The sequence below is a fragment of the Peromyscus maniculatus genome, chromosome 18 (genome assembly GCF_049852395.1).
Source record: "Peromyscus maniculatus bairdii isolate BWxNUB_F1_BW_parent chromosome 18, HU_Pman_BW_mat_3.1, whole genome shotgun sequence".
In the NCBI taxonomy this organism is placed as follows: Eukaryota; Metazoa; Chordata; class Mammalia; order Rodentia; family Cricetidae; genus Peromyscus; species Peromyscus maniculatus.
The window spans coordinates 41,280,828-41,306,854 of NC_134869.1; the positions used below are offsets into that span (position 1 = coordinate 41,280,828).

The 26,027-nt window shown below is 44.7% G+C and overlaps 2 protein-coding genes and 1 long non-coding RNA gene across 4 annotated transcripts in view; 1 reads left to right on the forward strand and 2 right to left on the reverse strand.

Moving 5' to 3' along the window:
* LOC143269166 (uncharacterized) overlaps window positions 1–26,027 on the reverse strand; it is a 280,184-nt gene that overhangs the window by 27,740 nt on the left and 226,417 nt on the right. The gene's annotated exons all lie outside the window — the stretch shown is intronic.
* Window positions 2,083–8,577, forward strand: Lrrc10 (leucine rich repeat containing 10). Its single transcript, XM_006988993.3, has 2 exons — window positions 2,083–4,423; window positions 7,655–8,577. Exon 1 carries the CDS (start codon window positions 3,057–3,059, stop codon window positions 4,089–4,091), a length of 1,035 nt encoding a protein of 344 aa, XP_006989055.2. The 5' UTR covers window positions 2,083–3,056; the 3' UTR covers window positions 4,092–4,423; window positions 7,655–8,577.
* On the reverse strand, window positions 8,465–25,312 carry Cct2 (chaperonin containing TCP1 subunit 2). 2 transcript variants are annotated; one of them, XM_006988994.4, is made up of 16 exons: window positions 25,176–25,312; window positions 24,436–24,510; window positions 24,274–24,339; window positions 22,145–22,256; window positions 21,667–21,743; window positions 21,462–21,574; window positions 20,201–20,403; window positions 17,089–17,189; window positions 16,763–16,890; window positions 15,751–15,854; window positions 14,269–14,388; window positions 13,415–13,543; window positions 13,142–13,245; window positions 12,809–12,908; window positions 10,485–10,626; window positions 8,465–8,735 (listed from the first exon to the last, which is right to left on the reverse strand). In XM_006988994.4, exons 1-16 carry the CDS (start codon window positions 25,176–25,178, stop codon window positions 8,705–8,707), a joined length of 1,608 nt encoding a protein of 535 aa, XP_006989056.1. In that variant the 5' UTR covers window positions 25,179–25,312; the 3' UTR covers window positions 8,465–8,704. The 2 variants fall into 2 exon arrangements, with proteins under 2 accessions (XP_006989056.1, XP_042119076.1); XM_042263142.2 differs by lacking the exon at window positions 25,176–25,312 and adding an exon at window positions 24,612–24,828.

Below are 26,027 nucleotides of genomic sequence, written 5' to 3' on the forward strand. Positions count from 1 at the left end.
ACCCCAGGTGACAACACATGGCCAGTGAATGGGGAAGAGTATGGAGGAGGGTGAGGAGCCTGCTTCCTGTTTTAGAGGCACAGCCACGTCACGGAGACATTAAACACTTTCGCCTCCATTTCCAGTAGACGGGATTTTTTTTTTTTTAATTTAATACTTACATTTCTGTGTGTGTGCTCACGAGGTCACACATACACAAGAGCGCGTAGGTTCCCACAGAGGCCAAAAGAGAGTGCTGGATCCCCCAGAGCTAGAGTTAAAAGCAGTTGGAGCCATCCGATATGAAGGTTGGCATGGAACTGGGGTCCTCTGAAAGGGCAGCAAGTGATCTTAACCTTTGAGCCATCTCTCCAGCCCCCAGTGGTCGGAACTCAAAGGCCCTCTGTGCTGGCTGGTTTTGTGTGTCAACTTGACACAAGCTAGAGTCATCAGAGAGGAAGGAGCCTCAGTTGAGGCAATGCCTCCGTGAGACTCAGCTGTAAGGCATTTTCTCAGTTAGTGATCAACAGGGGAAGGCCCAGCCCACGGTGGATGGTGCCAGCCCTGGGCTGGTGGTCCTGGGTTCTATAAGAAAGCAGTCGGAGCAAGCCAGGGAAAGCAAGCCAGTAAGCAGCATCCCTCCATGACCTCTGCCATCAGCTCCTGCCTCCAGGATCCTACCCTGACTTTCTTCAAAAATGAACAGCAAGATAGAAGCGTAAGTCAGAGAAACCCTTTTCTCCCCAATTGGTACGTTTTCTAGTTTTCCTTGCTCAGCTTGCTCCTTTTCATGACAGATCTTCATGAGAGTGACCACTAATAACTACAGGACAGAGTCTATACTAGGCTGTTTGGAGATTTCCTCTGCCAACGGAAGTAATCCAAAATTCTTCCCTTTAGCCTCAGGCAGACTCTTCAGACAACGGCAAAAGGTAGCCAGCCACATTCTTTACCAATTCAATACCATTTACCAAAATGTCACAAGAATGGTCTCTAGGCGGCATACTAAAATCCTCCTCCTCTGAAACCTCTTGAGCCAGGCTCCCACAGCTCATCAAATCACACTCTTCTTACCACTGTCGCCATGTCCTTCTAGTCTGGCCTATTAAGCAGCGCTTAAAGCATTCAATAACTTTTCTAATCCACAGTCCCAAAGTTCATATCACTCCATTTTCCAAACAAAAACACGGTCAGGCCTATCACAGAAATGCCCAAGTCCCTGGTACCAATTTCTATCTTAATTGGGGTTTCTATTGCTGTGAAGAGACACCATGACCATGGCAACTCGTATAAAGAAAAACATTTCATTGGGGCTGGCTTACCGTTCAGAGTCTTTGTCCTGTATCATCATGACAGGACACGGAAGCATGCAGGCAGACATGGTGCTGGAGAAGGAGCTGAGAGTTCTGCATCTTGTCCCGCAAGCAACAGGAAGCAACTGAGCTAGGCGTAGCTTGAGAATAGGAGACCTCAAAGCCCACAGTGACGCACTTCCTCCAACAAGGCCACACCTACTTCAACAAGGCCACACCTCCTAATAGTGCCACTCCCTATGAGGTTACAGGGGCCAATTACATTCAAAGTACCACACCAGGCCGGGTGATGGTGGCATATGCCTTTAGTCCCAGTACTTAGCAGGCAGAAATTTGTGAGTTGGGGACCAGCCTGGTTTACAGAGTGAGATCCAGGGCTACAAAACACAGGGAAACCCTGCTGTCTAGAAAAAAACAAAAACAAAAACAAACCAAACTACCACAAGCTCATTCTTGAACAGTCCTTGGAATGTTCTAACTGGCCACTGCTTTTTGTCAATGGGACACTAGTACAGAAGAGAAGCACAAAGCTTTGATGGGCATTTAAAAGCATCTGGCACATTGCACCCTAAGATTACATTCTAATTAATCTATGCTTTAGAAGGCTAGTCTGTCTCCTCATTTCCTTCTTGTTCTTTGTCAAAAAGAAGGTTTTTTGTGTTTGTTTTGGCAGCCCTGGAGACAGATCCCAGGACCTCGCTTCTGCTAGGCAAGCATTTTACCACTGAGCTCCCAGCTCACACAGACCTTTTTTTTTTTTTTTTCTTTTATCTTTTTTCTTTTTCGGTTTTTCAAAACAGGGTTTCTCTGTGTTGCCCTGGCTGGAACTCATTCTGTAGCCCAGGCTGGCCTCAACTCACAGAGATCTACCCACCTCTGCCTCCCGAGTGCCTGGATTAGAGGGGTGTGCCTCCACACCCGGCTTCAAGTGTACCTTTTTAAAGCGTGGAAAGATGTTAGCTGGTAAGAATACAGAAACAAGAAAATACAAAGCTGAAGCCATTGCCTCTGATTATATGTCCTGATTCAGGTTTGCTGGAGCTGGGGAGAAAAATCTCCAAATGATGGAGACCTTTGACTCAACACTTTCCAGGACGAGTCCTAGAAAACCTAGTGGTCTGCCATGCTGAAGATTGGAGCCGGTTAGGTAAGCTCTCGGCTACTGAGATATCTCCCAGCCCTGATGCCCTACATCTGTATTTATTTACAAGGGTGCTTATAATAGCCACACGTTATGAGTAAACTATTGGCCCAATGTAAAGAACTGTTGAAATCACTGTTTATGCATAAGGAGTACTATGCAAACATTTAAAATAATTGTACATTTTACACCTGCAAGTATAAAATACTTCCATGATGTGCTTATTTTTAATTCATGTGTAATTAAAAAATGAATCACAGGGGTTGGGGATTTAGCTCAGTGGTAGAGTGCTTGCCTAGCAAGTGCAAGGCCCTGGGTTCAGGTCTCAGCTCTGAAAAAAAGAAAGAAAGAAAGAAAGAAAGAAAGAAAGAAAGAAAGAAAGAAAGAAAGAAAGAAAGAAAGAAAGAAAGAAAGAAAGAAAGATTAATCACTTGTAGCAAAAAGATGAGAGGACTATACATTCAAGTATTTATAGTTGTATCTGCATGGTGGAAATATGGGTATTTTTCATTTTATACGTCTCTGCCTTTGTCATAGTATTTTATCATTGGGGGAAAACAATTAGGAGAGTAGATAAACGAGATCAGGGCGTAAGTGATTAAAGGCAAATATGTGAGCTGGACATGACCTCCCAGACCCTGCCTGTCGGTTGGGTCTGTCACCAGACACTCAAGTTGCTATCAGGAGCACTTTTCACTGTCAAAGTAGCTGGCCTTTGTCACAGAATTCCGGGTTATAAAGGGAGGGTACAAAGGATCCAGGGCAGTCAGCCCAGCCAGCCCCACTCCTTGGCAGGGTTACTGGGCAGAGGCTCGCCCGGGAGTGGGCTCCACATGGGGAACATCATTCGGGCCCTCGTGGCCTTCATCCCCACCGACCGCTGCCAGAGTTACGTGGTGGGAGACCTCCGGGAGATGCCGCTGGACAGGACGGTGGATCTGAGTGGGAGTCAGCTGCGTCGCTTCCCGCTACACGTGTGCTCCTTCACCGAGCTGGTGAAGCTCTACCTCAGCGACAACCACCTCCACAGCCTGCCTCCAGACCTGGCCCAGCTGCAGAACCTGCAGATCCTGGCCTTGGATTTCAACAACTTCAAAGCCCTTCCCCAGGTGGTGTGTACCTTGAAACAGCTCTGCATCCTCTACCTGGGTAATAACAAACTTTGTGACCTCCCGGATGAGCTCAGCCTGCTCCAGAACCTCCGCACCCTGTGGCTGGAGGCCAACTGCCTCACCCAGCTGCCCGAGGTGGTGTGTGAGCTGAGCCTCCTGAAGACCCTGCATGCGGGTTCCAACGCCTTACGGCTGCTGCCCGGCCAGCTCCGGCGCCTGCGCGAGCTCAGGACCATCTGGCTCTCCGGCAACCAGCTCGCCGACTTCCCCCCTGTGCTTCTGCGCATGCCCTTCCTGGAGGTGATCGACGTGGATCGGAACAGTATCCGCTACTTCCCCAGCCTGGCCCACTTGACTAATCTGAAGCTGGTCATCTACGACCACAACCCTTGCCGAAATGCCCCCAAGGTGGGCAAAGGTGTGCGCCGTGTTGGGAGATGGGCAGATGAGACGCCAGAGCCTGAGCCCAGAAAAGCGAGGCGATACGCACTGGTCCAGGAAGAGAGTCAAGAGCCACCTGCTCCCCTTCTTCCTCCCAGCTCCTGAAGAGCCTCTCAGTTGTAGTAGGCCAGTTTAAGAGGGCGCAATTGTTCTGAAGACAGTCTCATTAGAACGGAAGAGTCCCGGCTCACCCCAAGGCTGATGGAGAGCCAGGTGAGATGTTGTATCTAAAGGGATATTGAGAAGAAAGCATTTCCGGTCCAATGCACCTCTCCTAGGAAGGTGTGGGCTGTTTGTTGGTGGCCTGGAACCCACCCAGAGTGACTGTCGCTCCTGAAGCAGCTTCTTCAAATAAGCTATTTTGAAACACTGAAGAGAAGAAGGGCCAGGGCCCTTTGGCCTCTTCCACTACGCAGAAATGGCTGGTCCTGAGGCTGGTGAGTGCTTCAAATATGATACGTTAAAATAAACAAAAACTATCAAACGCTCAGGTGGTCTGTCTCTAGCACCTCACATTTATCTATTTCTTTGCCATGAATAGTATCAATGTACTGTTAGTAATTTGGCTCCTGAACAGGACACCTCTACCTAGTCAATCTTGATTCAAAGAAAAGAGCTGTTGTTACAAAGATCTCACTTGTCCAGCACCCACTGCAAAGACCAGAGAGGGGCCTCCTGGTGGAGCTGGGCCCCTCCCATCTTCGCAATGGTTCATGCCAGTTCCACTCATTTCCCCTACAAGGTCTGGCCTAAGATCGGCTCAGCTGACTGTCATCTGGAGAGCTAAGCCTTTCTTCCCAATGCAGCCACGCGACTCCGGCAGTGAGTCTGGGCGGCCCTCCGGAGCAGAGCCATGCTTCCAGAGAGTCATACTATGTTAAAGGTAGAACGTAGACATCAGTTCACTTAAGCACTTGAAGCTTGAATTGGAGGTCACAGGGTCGCCTGGAAGTCTCTGTCTTATATGTACACATTCTGGCCTTTTATCACAGTTTGGGTTTTTATTCATAGGGTCTTTTGCCAGTCTACAAACCTAGGTATTTGGGGCATTATTTATGGAAGTATGTAAATTGAGACTATAACAAATACATAAATTCTAAACTAACTGTCAGCAGGTTACCTAATAATCTTTCCAAAACACAAGGACACAAATTGTCATCCTACCTAGACAAACCATCCTGAGCTTTTAGAGCTATGTATGGGAGGATCTGACCTTCACAAGCACAGTTCTGAATCCTTCCAGAAATACTGCTGGCTAAGTCAGAGGCAGTCCCAGAGTATCACATAACCTTGTCACCACCTCCCCATGCAGAGCAACTGCAGCTGAGAGATCAGACCACCAAAGATGCCTCTAATCATTAAATATAGTACGTGTACATCCACAGGGACAGTTTCTTTTTCTATTGAGTCCACCTTTCTACTAGCTTGCTAGAATGCAGGCTTTTTTTTAAGTCTATTCTTATTCAGAGTGATTGAAGCCATATGCTCAGCTGATGCTAAACACCCTTTGCAAACAAGAATTTGCCTCCCAAGCTTCTGCTATAGCAGTTTAGATTGCTTTTTGACCAGTCTGCCCTCTCAGGACGAATAGGCCTATCTTCTCCAGCACAAGCTGCAGCCTTGAGTTGAAGCTAACTGACCTCAGAGTTCTGAGTATGCTAACTGCTCTGCCTCCAACGTTTGGCCTGTAGCCAAACTGTTTTCTTCTAAATCAGGAAGCTTGCAACAAACGCACCTTTGTCAAGCAAGGCTGATTTTGCTGCCTAAAAATGTTTTCACTGAAGGTTTTCCATCACTTTTATGTGGTATTTACATTTCCTTGAACTCTTCTGGTGGTCTGGGAGATGCTAAGATCACCTGTCAGCAAAATAAGCAAGAATGGCTGCAGCACCAAATCTAACTATTTCACCCCTGGAGTCTAAGTCTGGAAACCCCATGGACTGGGGAAATCTCTTGCAGACTGTCCCCCAAATGGGGAAGGAGCTAGTCAAGCTCTTCACTACTGGCCTGCCCTCACTCTTCCAGAACTTTGTATGTAGAATTTTAGTTTTCACAAATAACATGAGTGGTATCAACCCATGCTGGCTAGTTTTCTGTCAACTCAAGCTACAGCGTCATTTGGGAAGAGGGGATCGTCAACAGAGAAAATGCCCTACCAAATTGGCCTGCGGGCAGGCTTGTGGGCTTTTTCTTGATTCATGGTTGATGTGGGAGGACCCAGCTCCCTGGGGAAGGTGCCACCCCTGGGCTGAGGTTCTGGGTGCTGTAAGAAAGCAAAAGGAGCTATGAGAGGAAAGCCAGTCCAGTCAGCAGGGCTCCTCCATGGCTTCTGCCTCAACAGGAATTAACTAATAATGAAGTCAGGAATTTAAACCAAGTTTTGCCTTTATTGTTCATGCTAGGAACTTCAAAGTTCTACAGTGACTGTGATCTACACAAGTTCCCACTTTTAAGGGTGTCAAAATGCACCAAGGGGACTTTAGAGAGATAATAGAAAACCACTGGATGGGTGCATTGGCGGGTTTATCAAGAGTATGACTGAAGAGGATAAAGAACAAAGGCCACCATAATCCAGACACCACCAACAGCAGCAAACTGTGATCCACACAGCTGAGTTCACAAGAAAGGAAAGGATTACTCAAACCCATTAGAATAGCCATGGAAGAAGCAGGGCGCAGATGTCAAAATAGCCACTGGGAAGATGGCTCAGTGGTTAAGGGGGCCAAGTTTGGTTCCCAGTCCTCAAGTCAACCACCTGTAACTTCAGCTCTACTCTGGCTTCCATGGACACTTGCATTCAAATACACATAATGCCTACCCCCAGACACACAGTTAAAAACCGATCTTAAACAACAATGAGAGGGGCTGGAGAAATGGCTCTGCAGTTAAGAGCACTGGCCACTCTGGCCCCTCTTCCAAAGGACCCAGGTTCAATTCCTAGTACCCACATGGCATTTCCTAACTGTCTGTAACTCCAGTTCCAGGATGTGAGATCCTCACAGAGACATACATGCAGACAAAACTCCAATGTACACACAAAATTGGAAGCTGATCTTGCAGTTGAAGCTGCTCTAAGTCTGGAAGAGAACAGATTTCCCCCCCACACACACACATCCTGCCAGCAGCCATGTTACACCAGTAACAATTCACTTCTCATGGACCCGAGTCAGCCACACAAGGCAGGCCAGTGTGGCCTTATTGGATTCTAAAATTTTACGATTTTCCATGCAGTGACACTATCATTGACTCTTTGATGTACCAATTTGTGTTTTCTTTATTCATTTGGGGTTTGGGCTGGGCACCACTCACATCCAGAGGTCTGAGAGCTTGCAAGAGTTGGTTCTCGCCTCCTTCTGCCATGTGGGTTCCAGGGATTAAACTCAGTCCTCCAGCAGTTTGACAGCAAGCACCTTTGCCCACTGAGCCACCCTGCCTGCCCCTAACAGATTCCAGGTATTAAAACACGGATACAGTGGCTAGAGAGATGACGAAGTGACTACTTGCTCTTGCAGAGAACCTGGGTTCAGTTCCCAGCATCCACATAGTCCTCTTCTGACCTCAGGCATCAGGCACATCTCTCTCTCCTCTCCTCTCCTCTCCTCCCCCTCTCCTCTCTCTCTCTCTCTCTCTCCCTCCCTCTCCCTCTCTCCACACACACACACACACAGAGGCTACAGGCTGACATCAAATGCTTCCCTCTAGCTCTGGCTGAACCGGACGCCCACCTATGGACCAGGCTAGCTGTGATTAGCTAAACCCCAGGATCCTACAGATTCTGCTTCTCCAGTGTTGGATTCAGGTCCTCATGCTGAGACAGGCACGTCACTGACTGTGCCACTTCCTAGCCCTCTGACACCAACTCTGAAGGCCCTCTCTCCCCTATGAGGGCATTCTGAGGCTGCCAGAGACAGCCGGGAAACTCCTATGCTTTTGAGCTTTCTTAAATTCTGCGTATGCTGCAATACACTACCTTCCAGATCTATGTCAAATTTAAATTAAACTCAGTATGTATCTATGCTCATTTCCTTTCTCTACCAAAACAGAAACTCTAACAAAATAATCATAATGAAGTTTAAGTAAACCCATTATCTTAAAAGAATGTTACCTATTAGGGCACCAGGGAAAGGTAGACAGTTATATATGACATTTTCAAACTTAACAGAAATTGAAACTTTTAATCTAATGTAAGTTGAAAAGGGTACTCACATAAAATTAAATCAATATTGTATCTTATGGTACTTCTACTCCAAATTAACATGCAGTAAAAGCTATGCATGACTGAGTATATATACAGCCTAGCCACAAAGCCAAAAGACTAATGTATTTATGTTTAACTCTGGGGCATAATCAAGATAATTATTTCATAAAAGATTAAGGTCAATAATTGATTAAGCTGACACAACTCCACACCGAAAACAATCACTTCCATTAAGTAGATTTCCAGTAGGATATATACAAATCAATAAGACATTAAGAGGTAAGTAACTGGATTTTTTATTTTAATACACAGTATGAGAAATGAACTTGTAAATCAACTGAATTGTATGGAAAATGAAATAGCAAATAAATTAGACCCATGTTTAAAACAGAAGGTCAGCTAAATGTTCAAACTTAAGGCTATCACGGACACATCAATTCCATAGTCTTCTTTTAAAGGTTGAATTTCAAATACAATTTTGCTATGAACTGGTCCAGAGATCAACAGCAAATGGGAATGCTTAGCAGGGGTGGTGATCAGGGACACGTTTCCTATAAGGAAAAATCATACAATTAAGAAAAAGTAAAAAAGATCAACCTGTTTTTTTCTTTTTGAGGGCCAGATCTTGCTGTATATATCCTTAAATTAGATGTTAACTTGCAATCCTCCTGCCTCAGTCTCTCAAAGGAATATACTATCTAAGTACTCGAAAAGTTCACCAAATTAGCCAGATGGCATTAAATAAAGCCACAGAGTTCCAACACACAGGGATTCTAGAGAACAACCTACTCAGGACTACTACTGCCAGAGACAAGCTAGAGACTGGGTGGATGTGCCTCAGTATCCAATAATCTCGCCTTGTATCTCTAATTCTCTGGCAATCATAGTGATTGGAGAGAGAACAATCTTTTGCAAAAAGACAGCAGGAATATTAGTGAACTCTTTAAACTTCATATTTCTGTTTGTAAAAAAATATTTAAACAAAGTGTATGTATATATGTATGTGCACATGTGTATACATGTGTATAATACATTTTAGAATTATACAGAGGGGAAATAAAGTGAGTATTTTAAAATTCCTGGCGTGTCAGATTCAGAGAGAGTAAACCAGCTTCCCCAGGGATTCTCAGAAGTTTCAAAATTACAGAATTTTAAACATACTTCCAAAAATCTTCACTTAGCTATTTGGACTCCACAGACACCCACACTTCGCCCAAGGGCCTGCTTCTTTGCTCTCACTTACACGACCCCTCAAACCACAGTCGGCTTCAGATCTCCTCTGTCTCTTCTCAACTCCCTACAGAATGAATCTGATCCCCGCCACTCCACTAACACTCCATGTCAAAACTAATGTGGCTGAAATCCAGTTTTTAAAGTAAACAGTTATCTTCCTTGACCTACAGCCATTTTGGCAGATTGCTTCTTCTTCCTAACTATTCTTTTCACCTGGCATCTTGGGTACATGTGCACTTGGTACTCCTCTTCCTCAATGGCATCCCTCTCCTCCCACCCAAAAGCAATAGTACCAGCCAAGTATGAACTGAAACTTCTAAATCTGTATCCTTCCTTTCTTTTTTTTTTTTTTTGGTTTTTCGAGACAGGGTTTCTCTGTGTAGCTTTGCGCCTTTTCCTGGAACTCACTTGGTAGCCCAGGCTGGCCTCGAACTCACAGAGATCCGCCTGCCTCTGCCTCCCGAGTGCTGGGATTAAAGGCGTGCGCCACCACCGCCCGGCTATCCTTCCTTTCTTATATCAGACTTTTTGTCACAGCAACAGGAAACACTGATGCACCTCACATGTAACTGTCTTTGTGAGAGTGCTCTCTAAGAGAACTGAAGGTAAGTTCTGGAATATGAACCTGTAATGGAGCCTTGCACAATGGGTGCTGGAGAGTGCCAGTGTGAGCCACGTGCGAGGCAACTACCTGTCATCTCAGCACGTGAAGCTCAGGGAAGAGGACTCCGAATCTGAAGCCAGCCCAGGTTACACAGCAGGACCATCTCCAAACCAAAGCCACCCATGTATCTACATGGAAGCATATCCAAGAAGGCAAGCAGCATGTCCTCACCCCGTAAAAAGACACCAGGCAGCCAGAGCTCCCTGATACCTTCAGAAGCCTGGCTCCTTAACACTTCCAATCTGAGGGGCTGCCTATGCCTTGTTCCTGTGATCACATATTTTAGATAATTTGCGTAACTCTACTTTAAAAATGACAGTTCCTTTAAATATGATGATCAAGTAAATAAACTCCCTAGATTTTGCCTCCTGCAAGCTTTCCTAAGATGCCAAGTGCCTGGTACCTCGGTGCTGCTTTGATGATGTTGTCCACACGGAGAATCACCTCTGCTGCTTCAGCCGCACTCAAAAGGACCTGTCGCTTCACCTGGAAACTTTCTGTTATACCCAGTACTGCCATGTCTCCAATGGTACCTTCCTTCATATCTGAAAAAAAATTAAAGTAACCATTTAACAAATAAGATATTAAAGCGTCTCTTAGTGACTTGTAATAAAACTAACCCTGTTAACTGCACCTAACTACCTGATTTAGTTAGCAGATCAGTCTATAAAAGCACTCAAAGACAACTTTAAAACATTTTTTAAATTGTAGGGCCTGGATCAATGATTCAGTGGTTAAGAGCATTTACTGTTCTTGAAAATGGCCTGAATTCAGTTCCCATTACCTGGGCAGCTCACAACCTCTTCTGGTCTCTGAGGGTGCATATATATACATACACACACACCTTTTAAAAAACATCTTTTAATTGGGCTATGGATATGGTTTAATGGATGTATGTCTGCACCCTGAAAACCCAAGGATCTGAGTTTGAATTCCCAGCACAAATACAAAAAAGCTAGGCACAACTGTCAAGTGCCTCTAAAGCCAACATTGGAAGGAAAGGGAGGGAGGCAGCGCTGTCTTCCCCAAGAGCTCCCTGGCCACTCAACTAGCAAAAATGGCGAACTTCCTGTTCAGTGAGACCCTGAAACAAGGCAGTAAGGTAGAAAGCAGTAGAGGCAGGCACCCTACATCATCCTCTAGTGTGCCCACAGGCACATTCACATATTCATAAGTATTTAAAACACACACACACACACACACACACACACACACACACACACACACACACACCCAACATTAGGCAATACTAATCATTTTGATTAACAGAGGACAACAATATCAAACAAAAACTTACAGGGGCAAGCTAGCAAAATGGCTTAATAGGTAAAGGTCCTTGCCTCTAAGCATTGTGATCGAGTTTGATCCTCAGAACTGAGATCCAACTCCTGCAAGCTGTTCTGACCTCCAAACGCTAGCACCATGGAATGTGAACACACAGTTGTACACATACACCGTTAATCCCAGCACTTGAAACTGAGTTCAAGGATGGCCTGGTCTGCACAACAAGCTCCAAGGTAGAGAAGGCAACACAGTGAAACCCTGACTCAATAAAAAGGGGGACTGGAGAGATGGCTGTGCAGTTAAGGACACTTAACTGCTCTTCCAAAGGAGCCTGCTTTGATTCCCAGTACCCATGTGGCAGCTCATAACACTCTTTAAATCTAGTAGCAGGAGATCCCATGCCTCTGCCTTCCGAGGGCTTCTGCAGGCACCAGGCCCACATGTGGTATCTTGTAACTACTTTATTTATTTATTAGAGGTTTTCAATCAAAACTGTGCCAATGTTTGTTATGAAATTAGAAGCTATACTGACTGTGTTCTAAGTCACACTTGAGAATATAAGCTCTACTCACACATCCTAATATCAAACTGTAAACAATCTTTTGAGTAGTTTTATACCTCTTAGAGCAATGCTATGAATACAAAATTAAAACACATCCCCATACACAGTAATTACAAAAGCAATTAGCACTGCCATCTTTTAGTTAAAAAAAATACAAACAAAACAAAACACTCTACTGAATGAAGAGGGAACCGACTACTGTTGCTTTGCTAGACAGACATTATGTCCACCTGCCATCTAAACACCTGTTTGTATGTATGCACTAGTGCTGCCCGAAGCCTTACTAGAAAGCTTCAGTCTGCAGTGGGCGACCGTTGTGCAGAGACTCCTTCCTAACTGGTCAAAGTACAGAAAACAGTGACTGCTGAGTGCTCAGTCCTGAACAGAACATGCAGATCACTCCCTCCAGGTCTCCAAGGACACTGCAGAGCAGGGTAGGATGTGCCTAAGAGTTGTAGGATAAGGAGGAGTGCTATGGAACGCTACCTTCTGGACATGGCATGGCCAGTGCACATAGCTGTTAACACTCCATCACGGAGAGGAGAGGGGCTCAGAAGGTCCCAGCCCTACAGGTCGTTAATGGCTGCTGGGGAAGGAGATTCCTCAGGGTACAGCCTCTGAAAAGGAGCCTTTATCCAAGTAAATAGCCTTCCATCCATCTAAGTGGGAGAGGGATTTGGGAACACAGGGTTCAGTGGAAGAGGAAAGGTGTTAAGACAACAATGGGGAGGGGGACTATGACCAAGTGTGTGACACACACACACACACACACACACACACACACACACACACACACACACACGGTTTGTGTGTGTAAAGTTTCTTTTAGGTGAAGAACATAACTTTCAACAATGACTACAAAAGTCCACTTGACTTCTTACCCAGTCCAGTAGTTGTCTGGCCTTCACTGTGAGCAGCTCGGAGCTGGGCCACCAGATCTGCACTGTCATAGCCTGCATTGTCAGCGATGATGGTTGGCAACTACAACATGAAAATAGAACTAGTCATTGTCTCTAGGCAGACACCATGCCTGGCTGGCTGTTCCTTAATAACTGTTCATGATGGAGTATAAGATGTAGAAGCCAAATATAAACTGTTGTGAACCATTTCAGCTTTGCAAAAGGCAAACTATCTTTCTGTCTAGGACAGAAAAACGCATTCAGTTTAAAATCAACTGCCATGAAATTGATGCTCAGGTCTCTTTCCGTAGTTACCATTCTCAGCGCTTTAGCGAAAGACTCCATTGCTACAGCTTCTTTCCCTGGTGTTTTACTGGCAAGTTTTGCCACAGCATGAGCCATCACCATCTCAGAGCAACCTACAAATTAAAATCCAAACTGTTAGGTGCTCTGCTGTCTCCAAAACAATGATTTGTCATTTTGAAATCAAAGGCTCACATGAATAGTTTCTACAAGAGCCAATCCATCCACTTATGAGTCATACCACACAACGAGAAAACAAGAACTCAACACTTTCCAAATGCTCACCTCCTCCATACACTGTCCTGGGGTCTTTCACAGTCTGGGCAAGAACACAAAGGGCGTCATGCAAAGACCTTTCAGCTTCATCCAGAATCTGCTGAGTGGCCCCACGGAGTACAATAGTGCAAGCCTCACCTAACATTAAATGTATATTCTTAAGTCAGTCACATACCACATAACCATTTCCTTTCCATTATCTACGAAGTGGATGACTATTTGGTAGCTCATGGTTTCCCCCAAACAATGCCTTCCAATGCTTTCCCTACAAAAATCCATGTTCATAAGTCTTCTAAGTTATCAAGAAAAATCGATGTTAAAGGTATACATTTTCAAAAGGCACAGCAAATATCAACTTAAGACTTCAAGACACTGAAACAAAAAATAAGCCCTCTCAAAATTTATCTTCTATGGTGCTCGAGATGGCTCAGTGGTTAAGAGCACTGGCTGCCCTCCCAAAGGACCTGGGTTCAATTCCCAACACCCACATGGCAGCTCACACCTGTCTGTAACTCAATTCCAGGGAATCTGACACCTTCGCACCAATGTATATAAAATAAAGTTAAATATAATATTTTAAAAACAATCTTCTATTTGTCTTTATAAGATTTATCCACTCCACTTATTAATCTGTGTGGACGTGGGGAGTGGGGGGATGATATGTGCATGGTAGTCAGGTGGAAATTGGTTCTACCATGTGGGTCTCAGAGAAAGAACTTCGGTCATCAGGCTTGGCACCAAGCACCTTCACCCAGAGCTATCCACCAGCTAACAATGTACTTCAGCACTACAGTAACTTTTCTTTTGCCTTAAGAGGCCAGCAAGGACTTAGATACTTAAGCCAACTTGACACAGTCCCTCACCAAGGGCAACCCCAGAGAAGTGGATGAGTTTGTCTTCTCCAATCATGACCTCTTCTATAAGTTTGCAGCTCCCAAGCTTCACCAGCTCTGGGTGATCAAAGGTGGAGGCAATCTCACCACCTGTGAACATAAACACATTGCAGGGTTAAAACTTGTTCTCAGCCGGGCATGGTGGAGCACGCCTTTAAGCTCAGCACTAGGAAGGCAGAGGCAGGCAGATCTCTGTGAGTTTGAGGCTGTTATTAGATTGATTTACTTATTTAAACATTTTACCATTTGGGAAATTAAACTTAGGAAAGTCATGTTTAAATTCAAGCACAAGGTACATACTTCACTCATTCAGAAAGGCACAAAAGTCTTCACTAAAAGTTACTGTAACTTTAACTCACACAGGGCACAGAGAATTTAAATATCCAGCAAAACAGACTAGTTAAGACTCAAAACTCCTTTCCAGCTCAAATTTGTCTAGACTACGCCTAGCGATTTAAGTCTTGATATTTGTGTGGAAGAACTGGTTGTCTTGAAACACCTCAGCAAAAGGACCTCTACAGCATGGCCAACCTAGCATATATATAATCTGGTATACACTTTAAACATCTGTAAACTGGAACCTAAATGTACGACTTTTAAAAAAAATTTTAGTGATATTTTTATTTTATATGTGCATTGGTGTTTTGCCTGCATGTATGTCTGTGCGAGGGTGTCAGGTCCCTTGGAACTGGAGTTACAGACAGTTGTGAGCTGCCGTGTGGGTGCTGGGAATTGAACTTGGGTCCTCTGGAAGAGCAGCCAGTGCTTTTCACTGAGCCATCTCTCCAGTCCCATGTACAACTCATGACAGAAGAGGAAAAATCTGTATGAGTCCATGCAATGGACCAGTGAAAATGCAAGTCACTCTGTTTATGAGGCATACATACTTAATAAAAATGAACTCCATGTTTAGACTCGGGTCTTCTCTCAAGTTATCTCACTATGCATGATCAAATATCGCACTCCACACCCCCAGAATCCAAAATCTGAGAAACTTCTGAGTACCAAGCATTTCTAAGAGAAAAAACTACCTATACTACTACTACTACTACTACTAATAATAATAATAATAATAATAATAATAATAATGACGATGATGATAATGAGACCAGCAAGAGAGCAAGACAGTTCAGCAGGTAAAGGCACTTCCCACCAAGATTCAGGACCTGAGTTTGAGACCCAAGACTCACATGTAAGAGGAGAGAATCAAGTCTACGAAGCTGCCTGTGATCTCCATATGCAAGCCATGGCTCACATGCACCCAACACACACAAATCAATCAATACAGTTCTTCAAACACTGTAACTAAAGGCATAGTTCAGAATAACTATTTATATACTCTTAGCTCTTTAAGGTGTTTCTTCTTATTCTCAACCATGTATTGCACAGCAACGCTCAATAAACACAAGAATGACAATTATACTTACTAGAGACTACTGTCTTTTTCCATACCTGTGACAAGAGCTAGGCGTTCCACACCTGCAAAGTCTGCATGCTCAATAGCCATGACACCAGCAGCACCAAAGAGTTGTTCAGGATAATTATAAATTAACTGTCTGCAAACAAAATATACAAGAACATTATGCTCAAAACGAGTAACATTAGAATGCAAAACCTGTGAGCATTTTTACTTCACTAGGAAAAAAAACAAAAATAAATAAATAAATAAAAACACAAAAAAACAAAAACCAAAAAAACAAAAACAAAAAAACACCAAAACAACAACAACAACAAAACAAACAAAAACAGCCTGATGATCTATACTCAACTCTTGGGCCTCAAATGATAGGAGAGAACCCACTCCCAACAAGTTGTCCTCTGACCTTATAGCACAAGCAAAACAAGAAATTAAGAGATTCGTTTCTCAGGTTCCAGCTAGAGCCAACTGAGATCCAGGGTTATTTCATCAGAAATTCCAAAGACAAACAATTCATCATATCTAAATCATTCCCGATCCTGAGTATCCAGAAGAAATCTGACACTGCTCTACTCTGTCCCACAAGTTTAGGAACCTTCAATCGTGTCTGGTGAGTCCACATGGTCTGTTCTTCTGCCTGCTGACCCTTAGATCCTCTACATTAGAAAACTGACGTTCTCTCACTGTGAGTGTTCACCACTAACACAGCTTTACATTAAAGGACAATCCCCAACTAGTCAGCCTCACTTCATCTGCCACATCGAGCACTGGATCCTTCTATCACCACACGAAAACTGAGTACAGTACAGTAGAGCACTGAGAACAGCAGTAGGGTCTGAGGAATCTTAAACATGTAAACCTTGCCTTTAATCTAAGAGTCCACTGAGTGTATGTGTGTCTTAGCTGACGGCTTGAATGGCAACAATCTGTAACTGTTAGTAAACCATGTGCAGCAGTTTCTAAGGGTAATGTGATAGGAAATACATTTTTCATGAAAATAACAACATTAGTTTGTTAAAAACACTATCAGCACAAGCAAACACAGACCTGTTAATAAAGCAATTTATTCCATGCTTAAGAATACGTTCAACTTTCTCCTTCATCTTTTCCTTTTCTGCATGTTCTATTTCTGCAACCTTTGCCGTGGAATCAACTCTTACCCGAGAGCCAAATATCTAAGATGAAAGATATGAAGACAGAGTCAAGTTTCGCTCCTCTTTAGAGTTCTAGTAACACAGTATATTCCAGTATTTTTATGAACGTACATATCAAAGGATATATGAGTGTATTATTTCTAAACAGATTCTAAGCTGTTTAACGTACTTGACTCCTGAGTTAACAGCAATAAAATTTCAAAAAATATAGTCACACACCTTTATTTTGTCTGTATCCATTCCAGTATTGGCAATAAGAATTTTAGCATTTTCAATTCTCTTTGGTTGATTTACTCCAATTTTTTTATCCAATAGAAAACCTACAACAAACATAAAGAAGGTAATAAATACTTAAAGGATGCATTATTAGACCTGCAAAGTTATCTGACACCAAACTAGTCATTCAAATAGTGCATTTTTAAAAATTTTTCAATGCACCAGCTGGGCGGTGGTGGTGCACGCCTTTAATCCCAGCACTTGGGAGGCAGAGGCAGGAGGATCTCTGTGAGTTCCAGGCCAGCCTGGTCTACAGAGAGAGATCCAGGACAGGCACAAAGCTACACAGGGAAACCCTGTCTTGAAAAACCAAAAAAAAAAAAAAAAAAAAAAAAAGTTCAAAGTTCAATGTACCATGTTCCCAGAACCTAAAAAGCAGTGGTCACAAACACCAACTCATTCTTCAAAATATATTTAAAAGTGAGAACATAAGGGGATGGAGAGATGGTTCAAAGGTTTTAGAGTACTTGCTGGCTCTTACAGAGGTTTTGGGTTCAATTCCCAGCCCCCACATGGTGGCTCACAACCATCCATAATTTCAATTCTAAGGGATCCAATGCCCTCTCTGGCTGTCAAGCACCAGGCATGTACATAGCACAGACATTAATGTAGCAAAAACACCCACACACATCAATAATGAAGTAAATAAGTAAAAGAGAATACACATAAGGCAATATTACAGCTAGCAGAGAACAAAATACATCACCCAGAAACTTGCTTCATATACATACAACAGACCGGAGTCTACTGATTATAATATAAAAACTTTTAAGTTTATTTTTACTAGCTTAAAACCAACAAGACAAAATAAGCAGTGAGGATTTGAAATCAAAGGATGTGCTATGAATTGCTATGCTTTTCAAAGAACTCAGCCTAGCCTGCCATAGTGGTATGTGCTTTCAATCCCAGAATTAGGGAGGCAGGGGCCAGCCTGTTCTACACAGCAAGTTCCAGGATAGTCAGGACAAAATAGAGGAGACCTTGCCTCAAATAACTAACAGAGAACTACACCTAGTAGTAAACCAGAAACATCACAGTCAACACAACTAGACAAACCTGGTCTCAATCATGCTCTAGTCCTTAGTGGCTTCTGGATGAATGTCAACCAGATACTCATATGCAAAGCATGTGTAACTAGAGGTAGAGATGCTAATTACCAGCCTAGCCTTGTTCACCTAATACTGACCACCTTCATAGGCTTCTTTCAGACATACAAGAAACTTTCAGCTCATTAAGGCCATCTTGTGCTTTCTGTTCTTTCTTAATCTTGTCCTCAGGAGATCATCATTATGAGAACTAAAGGATTAAAGTTCCAGTTACAATTCCTGGCACAGAGCACATACACAACAATGGGAGCAGTATGTGCCGCTCTGTTTTAAGGATCTTCCCCAACCTGGCAGCCCACCAGAAACATTACAGAGCCTTTGCATATCAATGTAACCAAAATACTTTCAGAATCACATAAAACAAATGGCACAAGACACACAGCAAAATCAAGATTCCTAATGACCTTGTAGCTATAAAGCACAACTTGACTCTTTTTACCCCTTTTAAGAAAATGCCTACACAGTCCATGGTTCATTTAAAAGTAAATACAATGAGAAGACACTGGAAAACCTATGCCCTACAAACTATACTATAAAGAAAATAGCATCTCCCAAGACTCAGTCCTTAAAAACTACATCCCTACATACTAAGCATATACACTGTTTGCTAGTTAAAGAAACTTTGAAAATACTTTTGTCTTAAACAACGGAATGAGCTGGAGAGAGAGCTCAGACTTGGAAGAGTGCTTACTGTAGCAGAGGGTGGAGGAGCAGAGTGTGGCTCCCAGTACCCACACGGGCTGGCTCACACCAGTCTGCGGTCCCACCTGAGCAGGGCTACCACTGCTGGCCACAAACATGTACATACGCATACATGACTGGCAGAAACAAGCATGCACATGATAAAAAACAATAATCTTAGAGACAAAGCTTTTTCCTGGGACTAATGATGTAGCTCAGGTAAGAGTGCTCACTTAGCATTCACAAAGCCCTAGCTAGATGGATCCCCGTACGGCATAAACCATGTGTGGTGGTGCATATTTGAAACCTCAGAGTTTGAGATGACGGCAGAAGGAAGTTTAAGGTCACCCTTGGTTATACACACAGCAAGTTCAAGGCCACCACTAGCTATGAGAGATTATTAACAAAGCTGGACAATAACACACCTTTAATACCAGCACTCGGGAGGCAGAGGTAGGATCTCTGTGAGTTTGAGGCCAGCTGGGCCTATAGAGTGAGTCCAGGACATCCAGGGCTACACAGAGAAACCCTGTCTTAAAAAACCTAAAAACAAAACAAAACAAGTACCAAGGCCTGCAGAGATGGCACTTGCTGCTCTTGCTGCAGACTTGGGTTTGTTCTCAGCACCCAAATGGAAGCTCACAGCCATCTTTACTCCAGCTCCAGGGATTCTGGTACCTTCTTCTGACCCCCTGGGCACCAATCATGCATGTGGTGCACATACATGTGGGCAAAAGGCTTACATAATAAGTGTAAAGTTTTTAAAATATTTATTTATTATGCATACAGTGTTCTGCCTGCATCCCTGCAGGCTGGAAGAGGGCACCAGATCTCATTACAGATGGTTGTGAACCACCATGTGGTTACTGGGAATTGAACTCAGGACCTCTGGAAGAACAGCCAGTGCTCTTAACCTCTGAACCATCGCTCCAGCCCAAAATTCTTTTAATTAAAGATTTTTAATTAACACATATAATCTTGAGAAAAGTAGCACCTGGGAACAGCTCTTGGTTTGGTAAAGCTATCATTTCTCTACTAGACAGCAAATGACTCCCGTGTGAGATCTAGGAAGTAGGATGATGCTGAAATAGTGTGGAAGATGAAGCACTGTCAACACTACACACTGATAAAATCCAAAACAGATGTAACATGAATGGGCCCTAAAGACAAGTTTTCTGGCTTTGTTGTATCACTGGAAGCAAGCATGGTTGAGTATGTAAGACTCAGTCACCAATCAAATCTTTTCTGTATTTGACACACATACATACCTTCATCTAAATAGGAGTCTGCCAGACTCCCGCCTAGTTTCTTGATGACATGAATGGCCTCCAGATTACCAGAACCCTTCAGTCTGAGAACCGCTTCTACAGCTAATTTGGTAAAGTGGTCCTTGTGATGAGTAAGGAGTTTTGAGGATAATGTTGTTCCTGCAATATTCATCAAATCTTGCCGGAATCTGACTTCATCAGAACTAATAAAACCAAACAAAAAGAAAACCCACCTGTTATTAAATTATTCAAACATAATAAGCATACTTTAATTTTCAAAATTTACCTAAGTACTTGACTCTAAGCAGGCCTCTAATGTCACCAGAATCAAGAAACATGTAAACAATGGATACCATCTTTCCCATCCAACTGCCAAACAGGGTGAGGCATAAGCAAGACGATCAAATGTTGCTAGGAATGTGGGGAAACTCCAGGCAGGGGGATCGGGATCTGTCCCTGGTGCATGGGCAGGCTTCTGGGAACCCGGTGCCTGTGGTGTGACGCCTTGCACAACCTTGATGCGGTGGGAAGGGGGCCTGGACCTGCCTAGGCTCAGTGTGCTGGGCTCTGCTGACTCCCCATGGGAGACCTCGATTTGGGGGATATGGGGATGTGGAGTGGCTCAGGAAAGAGGGCTGGGGGTGGGAAGAGGGAGGAGGGGGGATCTGTGGATGGTATATAGAGCGAGTAGAAAATTTCTTAATAAAGAAAAATGAAAAAAAAAAGAATGTGGGGAAACAACTGTGACACACTCAACACAAATAGAAATTGCTTCTGGAGATTTGGAAATTAATATACATAAAGGTAAACTAAAATACATAGATACATTTAGCCTCAGCAATTCCACTTCTAGAAATATTTCTTGGGTAACAAATTTCCGACATTATCATAAAGCTAAACTTTTCAAAAATACAATTCTCCAAAGGCAGACAATTTAAGGAAATTCCATCAGTCATATTCTGAAGCACCTAACAGCTGACACTGAAGAGAATGTATCAACACCCAGAAACACATGGGTTATCTACCAAGTTAAAAAGCAGGCATGGAAACACACGCTGTAATCCAGCACTGGGGAGGCAGAGGCAGGTGGAGCTCTGTCTAGAGCACAGGAGGCTGAGGTAAAGACTTTCAGTGTCGGTGCTAGCTAGATTAGGAAGGCTATTCTGGAGGTGCCGTGGAGGGTGCGGCAGCAAGATGAGGTCGTGCATGTTTCTCATGGTTCTCTACATTGGACTTCCCAACAGGGTTTTGGTGTACCAACCCATGGTCAACCGCAGAGCTCAACAGGGCCTCTCTTGCTGCCTTTGTGGCTTCTCTCCAACCTGCAATGATGGTCTGTGGGTGGATCTTTTTTGCGATTAAAGATTCGGCTTCCTGTCAATAAAATAAAAGTAATAAAGGACTGGAATACTTCTACTGCTCCAGATCAGGGACAACAAGAGGGTGAAGTGTTGAGCGGCTCTTACCCGGAGCAGTTCTGCTGCTAAAACAGTAACAGAGGTAGTGCCATCGCCAACCTCGTCATCTTGAACCCTTGACATATCTAGGGGGAAAACAAAATTATTTCTCCACATTCCGCAATTCTCTTAAAACACCCACAACAAATCTAAACCCCACTGACAGTAGGTTCCACAGCTGACAAAGTTTGGGAGACCTAAGTTCCAAATACGCTGGCTTGACTATGTCCTCCCAAGTTCACGGAAACGCCATCCCCTTTTCTGTCTCACCCACGTTAGGACACAGCAAAGAGGTCCTCACCGACAGGGCCCACTGGTCTTGAACTTCACAGTTCAGCCAAACAGACTTGTATCATTTCAAAACTACCTAGTCTGTGGTTGCAGCTGCCCCAAGTGGACAACAGTACTTCTGATATTCATTTTAATGATGGTAAAGGATGGCTATCATTTAAATAGTTGACACAACCATTAAGGAAGTAAGACTCACCAACTAAAACCTTAGCTGCTGGATTATCAACACCAATGTTTTTTAGAATGGTGGCACCGTCATTGGTTACCATTAGAGAGGCATCTCGTCCACTGCTTAGAAGAATTTTGTCCTGGAAGGAAATTGACTTGGGTCAGATTAAGGTCTAAGCACTTCTTGAAGAATCCTGGCGTCAGGAACTGCCACTAGCCGCACACTGCTGACACGGACACACTCTGGATGGTTATCTGCCACCAAATGTTCCCAATGCATGCAGCCTACAACCAAACCTCAATGCTTCCTAAAAACTCAGCAGTACAGGTACTACAAACTAGCTTGTTACACCACCATGACAGACAACGATGGAAACCAATGTCCATACACAAAGTTAAGAGCAAACCCCAGAATACTGTATCGTGGTTAAAGAAATGAAACATATTTTTAAAAACCATCACAATGGGACCCTTTTTATGCTAACTAAAAGATCAATTTAAAAAAATTGGCAACTGGGGCTGGAGAGATGGCTCAGAGGTTGGGAGCGCTGACTGCTCTTCCAGAGGTCCTGAGTTCAATTCCCAGCAACCACATGGTGACTCAAAACCACCTGTAATGAGATCTGGGCCCTCCTCTGTATACATAATAAGTAAATAAATCTTTAAAAAAAAATTGGCACCTGGGGTGTCAGCCAAAGTTCAACTAACACAGGGTGTTGAAGAGAGGCTCAAAGCTAGAAGTGGGGCACTGAAGGAGGCTCAGGGAAGCGAGAGTTTGTTGGGTGACCCTGACTGTGCGTGTGTCAGAGGAGACGGCTTAGATTTAGTTACATCTTGTAAGTGAAGTGTGGGATTTGTTCAGTGTTCGATATCTACGGACATCTGGGCAGGTAATGAATTTAAAGGAGTCAGCTGGTGCTAGGTATTCAGCAATCACTTGGGCAGAGGAGAAGGAGGAGGGAGGAGATGAGAGTTGTGGGGAACAGGTGGCCATGAGAGAACAGGAGCTGGAGGGTGAGGGTGAGTACTGAAAATGGAGGGGTCAGTCTGATGCGGCCGTCTGACAGGAAGGAGCTGCTATCCATATAAAAAGTGTAAGAGAAGGATGGGGAAGGAGGTCTTGGGAGTTTTTTGACAGGAGTGTAGAGGATCTGGGGCAGGAAGGAGAATGTTAAGGAAAAGGGGTGAGTATGGAGGGATTGAGAGGAGGCAGGTAAGGAATGAGGTTTTGGATAAGAGAAGTCTTGGAGAGATAAAACTTGAGACGGCGGAAAGGACCGTGGAGCCCTTTGTAAATTAGGAGGTGAGCTTGAGAGTGGTGGAGGAGATGCGAGAGGAGACAAGACAGTGAGAGCGGGTCCGAGTTTGTCAGGTTTAGTGAGGAGCAGAGCGGTCGCGGCAAGAGCGCACAGACGAGGTCAGCCATGATGGTGTTCTACAGTTTCGGAGAGGTGTGAGCCACAGGGGCAGAGGTCAGTCTTAGGAAGTGTAAGGCTGGAAAGGCTCGTATAGATCTGAAAGGCAGAGGGCTGCAGCAGAAGAGAACGTCTGAAGGGATTGTCTGTGGGTAGGAGGGCAGGAAAGGCTATAAAAATAATTTACGCAGGTTCTAAAGAGAGGTAGAAATTTAAAATAGGACACTAAAAACAAGTACACACCAATAGCACATAAACATAAACAAAAACAGTATCTGTTATTGTAAAATGCATTGCAAAAATCTATGACAAGCGTATCCATAAGTGAACAGAAACTAGTAGCAGGTTTTGCGTCTATATGGTTACACTTGTCACTGCAGAGTGATGTGTGATTGGAGGAGGAGGATTTTTTATAATTTAACGTTTTAGACAGCAAAACATAAAAAAATATTAATAACTAAATTTACACTAAAGGCTTTAAACAATTTTAAAACTTTTATTTTTGAGCAGCCGCTGCAACACAAGACCGTATCTCATGAAAGAAAGAAAGAAAGAAAGAAAGAAAGAGAGGGAGGGAGGGAGGGAGGGAGGGAGGGAGGGAGGGAGGGAGGAAGGAAGGAAGGAAGGAAGGAAGGAAGGAAGGAAGGAAGGAAGGAAGGAAGGAAGGAAGGAAGGAAGGAAGGAAGGAAGGAAGAAAGAAAACTAGAAACACACTCTTCTAAAATTTTCCTATTTTTCTTACCATGCCCTTCGGCCCCAAAGTGCTCTTCACCAAGTCTCCGATGGCGATGGCACCAATGAAGGACGACTTAAAAAAAAGAGAAAAATCAGAAAAGGTGGTCAAGACTTGCCATCCCAGAGAAAAGCGCAGTTCTGTCGTGTACAAGAGGCGGAACGGGCTTACCAGGCGAGCGGTCTCTGCTCTCTCTTCATCAGCTCCGGCCTTGAAGATGTTCACAGGCGCGAGGGAAAGGGACGCCTGAACGGGGAAACCGAGACACGACGTTTGAATGCCAGGACGTTACCTAGGGCCCCTCGCTAGATTGCTAAGTCTCTTAACCCAGTGGAAAACCAATTTACAATAGCGTTTCGGGAGTCCGTCGTGGGAGTGGGCATTTATTGAAAATGGCCAGGAGGATCTGCAGGCAGGCGCCAGGAATAATAAACACATCGACGTGGGGCGTAGGGCGAACTAAGGGCACCATGAAGGCGGAGGGAGGGAGGGAGGCAGGCGTGGGCCGCGGAGCAGCGGGGCCAAGCACCAAGGCATCCATCCTCCTCCATCTTCCCGGGGCCTGCACAGCCGCCCGCCCTCCGAGCCCCGCCCCGCGGAGGGCGGGACCGACCAAGAGTGCCAGAAACTTCTCCGCGTGGGGCGAGTCCCGGGGGTCGCCGGGGGTCCCTTAGCCATGGGAAGGCCTGATTTTCCAGGAGGAGATGCTGGCTCAGGGCGCCTCCTCCCTTCGCCGCCCCCGCCGCCGTGGAGAGCTCGGTCTGCGGACCCCACGCAGGCCTCCGGCCCGGCCCAAGCCATGTGCCACCGGCCCAGGGGAGGGCCGCAAGCAAGGAGGCTGCGGCGGCTCCGGCTGGACGAGGGGGAGCAGCGGGCAGGAGCGGAGGCCGTGGGCCGAAGGCGAAGCTCACCATGGTGCCGACGGAACTCAGCGGAGAGGACGAGAAGGAGGAGAAGAAGCCCTCGCAAGCCGCGCCGCGAAGACAGCGGAAGGGAGGGCGGAAGTGACGACGCGCCCGACCGCGGGGGGCGGGTCCGGAAGCGGAGCGGCTCGCGGGGCGGGGGTGGGAGGGAGGGGCAAGGGGCGGGGCCTCGGCTCGCGCCACGCCCAGCGGCGGAAGTCCCGGCCGAGGTGGGCGGGGCTAGGGGCGGGCTGACTTAGCGGAGAACTCCAGAACAAAGAGACGGTGTGCCGCGCTGGTTGCCACAGAAACGGAGTTTCTGCTTACGCATATTTTGAAGGTCAGATGTACAGTTTCAAGTGTTGCACCCTAATCATTTCCATCATGTACTCTCCATGGAAGCATCCACTCAATTTTTCGTGTTTTTTTTCTTTCCCCTTTGGGGGGGATTATATACTACTAAATAATACTTTTACTACTTTTAAGCATTATCATTATAAAGGAATCTTAATTTTTTTTAGACAGGGCTTAGTGTGTAGCTCTGGCTTGGCTTGGAACTCACGATGTAGACCAGGCTGGCCTGGAGCTCTGAGATCCACCTGCCAATGCCTCCCGAGTACAGGATTAAAGACCGTGCCATGGCTCCTGGAGTTCTTTTTAATTTTAAAACGCTGTGATTGGATATTAGCTGCCTAGGACAAGGGCTGGTGAGGCTTGGCTGAGACTTTTGCCTTGGCCCTGGTCAATTTAGGTTTTTCTCTTCATTTTGTTTTCCCTGGGGGAGAAAAAAAAACCAAAACTAATGTAACTATTCCATGACGTCTCAATGGAGATCAAGATCAGTCCCAAATATTTCAGTTT

What these genes read in the sequence shown, in the direction of transcription:
- Lrrc10 (XM_006988993.3), top strand. Translation starts at nt 3,057, where the DNA reads ATGACCTCCCAGACCCTGCCTGTCGGTTGGGTCTGTCACCAGACACTC.
- Cct2 (XM_042263142.2), bottom strand. Translation starts at nt 24,647, where the DNA reads ATGCCCACTCCCACGACGGACTCCCGAAACGCTATT. An exon ending in GAGCAGAGACCGCTCGCCTG is followed by an intron (nt 24,340 to 24,435) that starts GTAAGCCCGTTC and finishes CTTTTTTTTAAG; the next exon opens with TCGTCCTTCATTGGTGCCAT. An exon ending in ATAAATTGCTTTATTAACAG is followed by an intron (nt 15,855 to 16,762) that starts GTCTGTGTTTGC and finishes TTTTGTTTGCAG; the next exon opens with ACAGTTAATTTATAATTATC.